Raw genomic sequence first — 10,325 nt, forward strand, 5'->3', positions numbered from 1 at the left:
TGGAGCCTGAGTGGGGGCAGAGCAGCCTCGGCGCTGGGGCTAGTGTTTGGGGAAAGGAATTCTCCCCCCCTGCCTCTCCCCCGGGGCGGGGCTGAGCTCCACTATAAACCCAGGGGTGCTTCCGCCGCCTCACCAGGCTTGGCCCCGCAGTTCACGCCTCTGCTGTTTCAGCCGTAGGTAACGGCCCTGCGGTCTCCCGGGCAGGGGGGCGCTGTGAAGAAGAGGTATAGTGGTGGAGGGGCACAGATATGGAGGTCTGGATATTCCGGAGGCTGAGGCCTTAGTTGACTGAGGATGGAGGGGAAATTGTTAGGATTTGGGGGTTAAGAATCTGGGGTGCTGGGATTTGGGTGCCCCAGAATATAACAATTTAGGACCTCAGAGGTCTCACAGTCAGGGAATCTCAGAAATTGGGGGTATTTGGGCTTGGACGTCAAACAGTCTGGGTGTCAGGCCTGGGTGGGTGTAGAATCTAGAGTTCTAGGAACTGAGGTCACAGGATCTTCCTATGACTGGGGGTTTTAGAACTTGTAGTGTCATAATTTGGGGTATCATGAATTGGGCCTCTGAGTTTGGGCATCGCTATCAGAGGGTCTCATGATCTTGAGGTTTCAGAATTTAGGTGGTGTCAAGACTTGGAATCTCAATTGGGGTTTCAGAATCTGGAGAGTTGCTGGTGTATTATAAATTGGGGAGTCTCAGGATCTGTGGGTACTGGGATTTGGGGGGACTCAGCATGAGCAGGTTGAGGCCTGGAGTTTGCCAGTGATTGGGAGAGGTCTAAGTATTATTTAGGGGTGAGGATGAGGTTTCTGGACCTTCCTGCTCCTGCTCCCTCCCTGGCTGTGGGTGAAGGTGAAAGGAGACTTGTGGGAAGACAAAACAGCCAAAGTGGAGGCGGTGGTATCTGGGGGCGGAAGAGGGCAACGAGAGTGACTAATTCTCCAATAAGCCCCCCTCCTCGAATCCCTTTTTAGAAGATGTCCTCTGTGTCACTGTCTACGACATCCCCCCAAATAGCTCCTGGGGGTGGGGCTCTATTGTCTTCAGGCCACTGTCCTTCCAAATACCTTCTCCTAATGCTGACTCAGATCAGGTTCCCAGGGACGTATCATAAGACAAAAGAGAACAGCTGGGGGCGGGGGTGGGGTGGAGTGGGTGAGCTGCAGCTTTGGGGCCGTGCCAGCACCACACCTCCTGAAGCTGTCCTCCGAGGTTTAGGAGCCGGCCTCCAGCCCCTCCTCCCTCAGACCCAGGAGTCCAGACCCCCAGCCTCTCTTCCTTCAAGACCCCACCCCACTCCGCCTGTTCTCTGCGGTTCTTAGGTCGCGCCAGGATGTCGGACGCTGAGGAACAGGAATATGAGGAGTGAGTGATGCTGGTGGGAGGGCGGGGGGCCTGGAGAAACGGAGACACTCTCCCCCTTCCAACCGTCTAACTCTCCCCCTCCCTCTTTCCTTCGCAAACCGGTCCGCAGGGAGCAGCCGGAAGGTGAGTGGGGAGTGCGCTGGCCTTGGGCACCTGGGGACACCACGCGGATCACAGCCTGTGGGAGGCGAGAGGATTTGTGGCACCCTTCCGGGAGAAGGCTTGTGCAGAGTGGCGGGTGTGCTCTCCCCGCCCCGAATCCCAGCCTCCTGGGTTTTCCAGTTCAATCCGCACAGCCAGTGGGAAAAGCTCACTGTGCCCATATGCAGCTGAGACTCGTATTCAGAGCGGTGCCCCGTCCGAGCTAAGACTGGAACTGGGTCTCTGCCCCGCCCCCCCACCCCGCCCCCAGACCTCACTGGGCTCCTAAAGCCCTCTCTTCTCTGCCTCTACCCCTTCCAGAAGAGGAGGCTGCTGAGGAGGAGGAGGAAGGTGAGGCCCTGGACTCCGAAGGTCTGGAGCTGGACGCGAGGGTCGGGACGGGGGCTCGGTGGGGACGCTTGTCCAGGGGTGGAGGCTGGGGTGGGGTTACGGGGGCTCCCGATGGCTTCGGCTTCAGTTCCTTTAACAGCCTCTTCCCTCTCTCTCTCCCTTCCCGCATCTGGGTGTGGCCGCTCTCCCCAAATCCCCTGCTCCCCAAATCCTCGCTTTTCCGCTGCCCCCTCCCCAGCCCCTGAAGAGCCGGAGCCGGTGGCAGAGCGAGGTAACAACGGCTGCTTCGCTTCCCGAGAACGCTTTCGGGGGCCCGGGGAACTCCCGATATCCTCGGGACCCTGACCTCAACGAAGACTCCCTGCCGTCCCCCAAACACGCTCCAGATCCGGTCCTTTAAGCCTCGGAGAGCCCGCGCGCCCTCTGGTGGATACGAAGGGAAATCGCCTCTCTGCGGCTTTAACCTTTTCCCTTCCTTCTTAAAGGGACCGACACCCAAGCCTTCTTCTCCAGACTGGAGGAATACTTAAAGAAGGGTTGGATGTTTGCGGAGAGGCACCCCGCTCCCATCTTTGCTCCCGACCCTGTCTGTTGTTTTTCTCTTCCATATACATTCAAATATTAGGACCTGGATTGTAGAAAGGGCTGGTACTGGGAGTCTGGATTCCTGTGTCCCCAAGGAGGAGGGGCTGGGTACACAACTCCTGGGTCGCTGAATGAAAAGAGGGCTTGGGGTCCTCCTGCACTGCTAGGTTTTGATAGAAGATAGCAGGACCTCTGGGTATGTAGGAGGAGGAAGGTCTGGGTTCCCAGAAAAGTGTGTGTGGGGGGCTGTCCCCACACCAGTTCTGAATGTATATCTGATGCGTGTGACCCTCTTCCTCTTTTCTGGCCACCCTGATTTCCCTTCTCCCATTTTCTTCCCCCATGCCTTCCCACCACCCATAGTGGCAGGAGGAGGGAACTAGGCTCCTGGGGACCCAGCAGAGGCTTGGAGGGTTCCCTCCTCTGGGTGTGTCAGGCCCACCCTCATTAACTAACTGTTTCTTTGTATCTCCCCCACCAGAAGAGGAGCGCCCCAAACCAAGGTGAGATCCTAAAGGGTTGGGGGGAGGGGTCCCAATCATGTCTTCCTAATTCTGTCCCTCGACTCCAGAGATAGGGTGTGAGGAAGGCAGAGAAGGAGACTGGGGATATTCAAACAGAGGAAAGGACAATTAGTGATTCCTTCTTTCAGCAAACGTGTCTGGAGAACTTCCCATTGTGTTCCCAGGGTCTTCCCATCAGCCCCTGACTGCCCTGTTGGTGAAAAGGACCCACATATAGTGATGGTAGCCAGGATACCAGAGTAACACAGACCAGAGCCTTACGTTTGCCCTAGGCAATCGAGGAAGGTTTCCCAGGGGAGGTGAAGCCTATCTAGCTGAAGGAGGTCGAAGGGAAATTGCAGACAAGAAAGTGGTGTGGTACATGCAAGGTCCTGCGGTTGGATCTAGGCCAATTTTTCAAGGAGCAGACGCAGACACAGGTCATTCTGTTGAGGAGGACCCTAAACTAGGGGAGGCCGTGGGACCTCACAGAGAGGAGCTGGTCCTGGAGACGACCTTGGGGCAAAAAACTTGGACATACAAGGAAGCAGCAATATGAGCATGAGAAAAAAGTTAAAAGCAGAACTTCTCTGAGCCTGTGTGGGCACTGTGCGAATTTCAGTGTAGAATGCAAGAAGGAGAGGGGCCATGAAGGCCAGGGCACTGGGAGGCCATGGAGGGCTTTGAGCAGAAGAGGCATAGGGTCAGATCTGGGTGAGAGAGCACAGATGTGCCACAGGGTCAGGTAAGGCTTGTTGGAGGAGGAAAGCCCTTTAGGAGGATGGAGTATATTGGGGAGGGCATTGCAGACAGCGAGAACAGCATGTACAAAGGCCCTGGGGCAGGAGGACACAGGACATGGGTAGGGAACTGTGAAATGTGTGAGGAAGGCGAGGAGATGCTGGAAAAGTTGGCTGGGGCTTAGGAGAGAGTCTGGGATTCCGATAGAATTGGCAAATCTTCAGTAACTGATGATAATCGAAGTTAAAGTAATGGAGCTGAATGACATTGATCACAAGTGTGTACTCTGAATAAAAGGGCAAAACTCTTTAAAGGGGGACAAGGAGACAGAGATGGGACATCAGAGAAGTAGGAGGCAATTCAGAAACCAAAGAGAGAGGGCTGACCCTACCCAATGCAAATATAATGCTAGCCATGTAATGCTAGCATGTAATGGTACATTTTTTATTAGCTGCATGTTAAAAAGTAAAACAAAATATGTAGAATTAATCTTATATTTTATTCAACCTGTGATGTCCCAAATTTAATCATTTCAATAGGTAATTATCATAAAACGTGAGATATTTTAGATTATTTTGTTTGTACCAAGTCTTCGAATTTAGGTGTGTTTCACTGACAGCCCCTCTCGATTGGGACCAGCTACGTCCCAGGTGCTCGGAACCACGCGTGGCTGGTGACCACCATGCTAGACAGCATAGCCGGGAGCGTTAGGGAGGTCACACTGCTCAGTCTTTCTCCTCTTCTGTCCACTCAGCCGTCCTGTACCTCCATTGATCCCCCCAAAGATCCCGGAAGGGGAACGTGTGGACTTCGATGTAAGTGACAGATATCCCACCCCCAGGTACAGCTGCTACCCCTTAGGGTGCCTTCGTGCAAACTAGGAAAAGGGGTCCCATTCTGACTCCTCTTGGAATTCCGTCCTGACAGCTAAGTAGTGTCAGAACACGGTGCTTTGCTGCCATCTGCTGGAAGTTTAGTAAATTGTCAAACCTATCATTTCCTGCTGGGAGGGCCCGCTCCTGGGCATGACTGGACTCCCACCCTCTGTCCTGCAGGACATCCACCGGAAGCGCATGGAAAAAGATCTGCTGGAGCTGCAGACGCTCATTGATGTGCACTTTGAGCAGCGCAAGAAAGAGGAAGAGGAGCTCATTGCGCTGAAAGACCGCATTGTGAGTGGAGGGAGGTGGGGATCCCCAAATCCTTCCCTCAGTCCATGCCATCCTTTGGGTATTGGGTGATAACAAATTCCTGTCCAGTACAGACCCGAAGCTGAAACTGTGAGGAATGTACCCAAGTGTGGCCACTCTCCAACTTGTATTCCTCTGCTCTTGACTTCCTCTGGGGAGGGGTGGCGTGTGGGTGGTGGTCCCTGCACCCCCTCATTCGTCACCCTCCCCCAGGAGCGGCGCAGGGCGGAGAGAGCGGAACAACAGCGCTTCAGAACGGAGAAGGAGCGGGAGCGACAGGCCAAGCTGGCGGTGGGTGCCTCCTGCCCCTGGGAGCCCGAGTGTGACTGCTTCAGCAGGATGCTCCATTTTCCATTCATGATATTCTCTGTGATCCCCAGAAAGTCCTCATGTTTTATTATTCAAGGATCTTTCTGTTGGAAGGGACAGAAAGCCCAACCCAAACTGGATTCAGCAGACAGAAAATTTTATTGGCTCATACAGCTCAAAAGTCTAGGGCATGACTTGCTTCAGGCGTGGCTGGCTCAGGGACTCAATATCACAAAACTTAGCTTTTCTCTTCCTTCTCCTCATCCCATCTTTCTGTGGACACTGGGGTGGCCGACTCATCCGGATTAGTGTGGGACTATCCCGGTCCGAGCCCCAACAATCCTGCATCCTGTCTGTCCAGGCAAACTGGAATTGCAGGTAGATCCAATGTCCTTACAAGAGGGAGGCAGGAGGGTCAGTCAGGTATTTGAAGATGGAAAAAGGGCTCACTTGCCAAGGGGTGCCAGTGGCCCCTAGAAGCTAGAGACGGCAAGAGACGAGCCTCCAGAAGGCACCAGCCCTCCTCACATCTTTGTTTTAACCCAGTGAGACCCATGTCAGACTTCTGATCTACACAATTGTAAGATAATAAATTAGTGTTCTTTTAAGCCACTAGATTTGCAAATTACTAACTCAGGTGGGGAATACTGGACATGCAAAAGCCATTAAGTCCGCCTCACCGGCCCTTCCAGTGGGAAGGAGTTTGGTCTGGACAAGCCACTCTTTCTCGAACATGCATTGCACACATTCTGGTTGTGGTAACGCCTTCACTAGACATTCTGGAACCCTTTCCTCAGGCTCAGGGCCATCAGCCTCTTTAGTGCCCTAAGCCCCCTGCTACCATCACGAGTTACCCTCCTTGACCCTCTAAAGACAGTCATTCTCATCTCCTAAGACTAAGGGAGACTAAGACCCCGAGAGGGTGAGTATCTGCATTGAGATCACACAGCCAAGTTCCCCATTGGCCATTTCAGGCACAACCCACCCCCATTTTAATTTTTGTTGGGGGGACACTAAGGCCCAGAGTGGGTCTGAGCCCTACTCCCACATCCCCATCTCGGGCGCCACCCCTCAGTGAGGGTTTAACCCCTTTCCTCCCACAGGAGGAGAAGATGCGGAAGGAAGAGGAAGAGGCCAAGAAGCGGGCTGAGGACGATGCCAAAAAGAAGAAGGTTCTCTCCAACATGGGGGCCCATTTTGGGGGTTACCTGGTCAAGGTGAGTTCAGCCTGCTGAGACCCAAGGTCTAGGTTCCCAGGGAGGAGGCAACTAAAGGCCCAGACTTCTGGTTCCTGAGGGAGGAGGGCCTGGACTCCTGCATCTGACGGAGGTGGGGCTGGGGGCTGGACCCCTGGGTCTAAGGGAGGAGGGGCTGGGGTCTTAGATGCCTGGGGTCCTGGGGGAGATGGTGGCCAGGAGCGCAGACCCCTCATGTGGGGAGCCACCTGGGGGATCCTTCCCCCGGGTGAACATGTCCCCTTTGCAACCCTCAGGCAGAACAAAAGCGGGGTAAGCGCCAGACGGGGCGGGAGATGAAGCTGCGTATCCTGTCTGAACGTAAAAAGCCTCTGAACATTGACCACCTGGGAGAGGACCAGCTCCGGTAGGCGGGGAGGGGCCTGGGGATGGCACAAGGGGATAAGGGGACCCTCACCCAGATCCGTGTGGGCACAGCCCTGGTGCAAGTGTCTCTCCCTCTCTGGGCTGCTGTAGCCTCCTCTGGGAAATGTGTCACTGATAGCACCCACTTTTTGTGGGTGCCAACACCTCTGAGTTTGGGAGGTAATATGGTGGGAAGCCATACAACACAGCTCACCAAAATTTAAGAGATGATGTTGACTTAATGGTATTTAACTTCTTTGGGCCTCGCTTTCCTCATTGGTAAAAATGAGGCTATGACAAGAAAATCGACCTCACAGAGCTGTGACAGGCCAGTGACATCATCATCATCATCGCAGCAGCAACCCCTAGGGAGCACTTGGAACCCTTTGAGGCAGATACTATTATTATCCTCATGTTAACAAAGATGAGGAACCTGAGGCATAGAGAAGTTAAGTAACCTTTCCAGGGTTGCACAACTTGCAGTGGAAGAGCTGGGATTGGAGCCCGGCAGTCTGGTGTAGTCGCCCGTGCTCTTCATGACTGTGTTATAAAACGGTGTGATGGTAAGTGTTTAATAGCCGGATCTCCAGGGGCAAAAAGTCCAGAATTTAGCATTTACCCATTTCCATGGTGTAAATACTCCCACTACGCTAATTTCAAGCTACCAGTGGGAGGACACTACGCAGAAAAGATGGGCGGGGTGGGTTCTTGGAAGGCGCGTGCGCAGTTCCAACCTACCGCCGGCTCTGTGCCCTCCATCCTGCGTGATCATAGGGTCTGGCATAAAATAATGTTCAATTTTCCTTTTTTTTCTTGTCCCCCACCATATATTCACTCACAATTTGGGTCTACTTGTATCTTTTGAGGCTCTCCAGTTACCTAAATTTTACTTATTAGGAAGAGGTCCTATGAAAGTCTGTAACATTTTAAAATAAAATACACGAGGGAGGAAGCTAATTGGTCCTCCAGTTGGAAGCCATTAGCTGGCAAAAGAAAACAAAGAATGCTAGCAATAATAAAATAGTAACAACTTGCTGTCTTGAGTGTTTACCATGTGCCAGGCACTTTACGCCCATTATCTCATCCTACAACTCAATGCAATAGGTTTTTATCAGTTGAGAATAAGTTTGGTGTCTAGTAACTGAGATCTGACTATAGCAGCCTAAAATACAGAGTTTTTTTCACATAGAAAATGTCTGCAGTCCATGGCTGGTATGGCAACTCTACAAAATTATTAGAGACCCAGACTCCTATTTTTCTGCTCTACCACTTTTAGCCCAATAGTTCCATCCTCAAAATCACCTCATGGTCCAAGATAGCTGCTGGAGCTCCAGACATCACATCTAAGCAGCAGAAAGAAGTTGCAAGGGAAGAGCCACAAAGGCTTTCCTGAAAGCCCCAGCCAGTGACCCACTTTCATCCTGTTGGACACCCCTACCTGCAAGGGAGATTGGGGAGAGTAGCTTGTTGACTGCGCCTGTTGCAAAAAGTTCTGTTTCTAAGGAGGAAAGGGAGAAGGGATGTTGGGTGGGCAACCAGCTGTCTCTTTCACAGTTTCATTTCTACATTTTTTTGGAGAGAGAAACAGGATTCTGGGTGAAGTCACTCAGTCATAGTCACCAAGAAAAGAATGACAGAGCTGTTTGAACCGGGGCTTTGTAACTCTGGAGCCTGGGTCCCTAATCATGACCTCATTCTCCCTTAGGGAGATATGAATCTCCATTCTGGAAAGGGAGAAAGTGGACAGAGATTTAAAAACCCTTTGCTTCCATTCACAATGAATATTTTGGCCTCAAAATGGCACTAATAACACCAAACTCAGAGACGCACTGTGTGGCTTTGGACAGTTCCCTCAACCTCTCTGAGCCTAGAGTGTGGCCTGGCCTGCCTCCATGACAGCCCATTTGCCCTGCCAGGGACAAGGCCCAGGAACTGTCGGACTGGATCCACCAGCTGGAGTCTGAGAAGTTTGACCTGATGGCCAAGCTGAAGCAGCAGAAATATGAGGTGACACCATCTCTGCTGGGCCCAGGCTGCCAGGGGTGGGGCGCGCACGGGGGGCAGGCCTGTCCCCCGCTATCCCAGCATCTCCCTTTGCCTCTCTCCACAGATTAACGTGCTGTACAACCGTATCAGCCATGCCCAGAAGTTGTAAGTGCCCCTCTGACTTGGGGTTTCTCCTTCTTTCTCGGTGCCCCTCACTCTGAGTTTAGCCCCTTACTCCCTCTTAGTCTCTGTCCCTTTCTCTTTGTCCCTCATTCTCTTCCATTTTCTCTCTGCCCTCCCATCTCTCTTCTGGCATCTCCATTCCTGTTTCCATGTCCTTCTGAATCACTTGTTCTCAAGGAATGGAGACAACCTCCCCGCGCCAACATCCTCCCTCCTCCCCTGGATATTGGGCAATATTTGGAACATTTTTGGTTGTCACAACTGTACAGGGGGAGGCCAAGGACACTGCTCAACACCCTGCAGTACATAGGGCAGCACCCCACAGCAAAGAGTGATCCGGCCCCAGATGTCAGGAGTGCCAGCCCCCTCGTCACTCACGTCATCAGCTTCCACATGACACAACTCACCATAGATATCAATGCATACATGTCAATGGGAATTGGCCTTTGACCATGCACCCATCACCCCAGTCATCACCTGAATGGGAATGCATTTATCCCCCTCTTCCTCTGGGCAGGGAGGGCAGGCATTTTGGGGGGCCCATCTCAGAGGTCTGGAAAGCTCTCCTTCCTGACACCCTTCCTTCTCCCACAGCCGGAAGGGAGCAGGGAAGGGCCGTGTTGGAGGCCGCTGGAAGTGAGGACCTGGGGCGGTGGCCCACCCTGAGGCACCTGGGAGCCCATGGAGTGTTGTCCCATCTGTATCTTGAAATAAATGCTCCCCCTGCAGACACCTGCTGAGTCCTTTGATTATTATTATTAACATGCAGCCAGCCTCTCATGGTTAATTGACTTACCACCAACTTGCTGTTGCTTGGAGAATCAACAGCCATTACAATGATATGTCAAGTTAAACCCTCACACACAGCTGGTGGGAGTGTAAAGTGGAGCAGCTGCTCTGGAAAACGGTTTGGCAGTTCCTCAAAATGTCAAACACAGAGTTACCTTATGGCCCAGCAGTCCCAGTCATAGGTGTTTACTCAAAAGAACTGAAAACATAGGTCTACATGGGAACTTGTACACAAATATGGCAGCAGCGTTATTCACGGCAGCCAAAAGATGGAAACAACCCAAGTGTCCATCACTGGTGAATGGATACAGTGGAATATTACTCGGCCACAAACAGGAAGGAAGCACGGACATTCAGTACAACATGGATGGACCTCGAACAACATGAGGCTCTGTGAAAGAAGCCAGGCACAAAAGGCCACAAATTGTATGATTCCATGTATGTGAAATTTCCAGAAGGCAAATCCATAGAGACAAAAAGTTACATTAGTGGTTTCCAGCGGCTGGGGAGAGGAAGGGATGGGGGTGGGGGTGAAGGCTAATAAGAATGGCGTCTCTTTTTGGGCTGGTGAAAATATT

At 52.4% G+C, this 10,325-nt stretch overlaps 1 protein-coding gene across 4 annotated transcripts; it reads left to right on the top strand.

Moving 5' to 3' along the window:
* Positions 1 to 6: 6 nt before the first annotated feature.
* On the top strand, positions 7 to 9,690 carry TNNT1 (troponin T1, slow skeletal type). Of its 4 annotated transcripts, none has more exons than XM_019710979.2 (14): positions 7 to 177; positions 1,326 to 1,368; positions 1,478 to 1,491; positions 1,831 to 1,860; positions 2,099 to 2,131; positions 2,927 to 2,948; positions 4,444 to 4,504; positions 4,745 to 4,861; positions 5,093 to 5,170; positions 6,292 to 6,405; positions 6,681 to 6,790; positions 8,706 to 8,796; positions 8,900 to 8,940; positions 9,553 to 9,690. In XM_019710979.2, the coding sequence occupies exons 2-14, from the start codon at positions 1,337 to 1,339 to the stop codon at positions 9,596 to 9,598; spliced, it is 789 nt and encodes a 262-aa protein (XP_019566538.1). In that variant the 5' UTR covers positions 7 to 177; positions 1,326 to 1,336; the 3' UTR covers positions 9,599 to 9,690. The 4 variants fall into 4 exon arrangements, with proteins under 4 accessions (XP_019566538.1, XP_019566537.1, XP_019566540.1 ...); XM_019710978.3 differs by having other exon boundaries at positions 105 to 224; XM_019710981.3 differs by lacking the exon at positions 2,099 to 2,131 and having other exon boundaries at positions 105 to 224.
* The last annotated feature ends 635 nt before the right edge of the window (positions 9,691 to 10,325 follow it).

Source organism: Rhinolophus sinicus, chromosome 8 (genome assembly GCF_057876585.1).
Source record: "Rhinolophus sinicus isolate RSI-liver-muscle chromosome 8, RSI-T2T, whole genome shotgun sequence".
Lineage (NCBI taxonomy): Eukaryota > Metazoa > Chordata > Mammalia > Chiroptera > Rhinolophidae > Rhinolophus > Rhinolophus sinicus.

Excerpts from the sequence above, each read along its gene's own strand:
- TNNT1 (XM_019710979.2), top strand. The coding sequence starts at position 1,337 with ATGTCGGACGCTGAGGAACAGGAATATGAGGA. Across the intron at positions 4,862-5,092 it reads TTGCGCTGAAAGACCGCATT|GAGCGGCGCAGGGCGGAGAG; the intron begins GTGAGTGGAGGG and ends ACCCTCCCCCAG. Across the intron at positions 6,406-6,680 it reads TTGGGGGTTACCTGGTCAAG|GCAGAACAAAAGCGGGGTAA; the intron begins GTGAGTTCAGCC and ends TGCAACCCTCAG.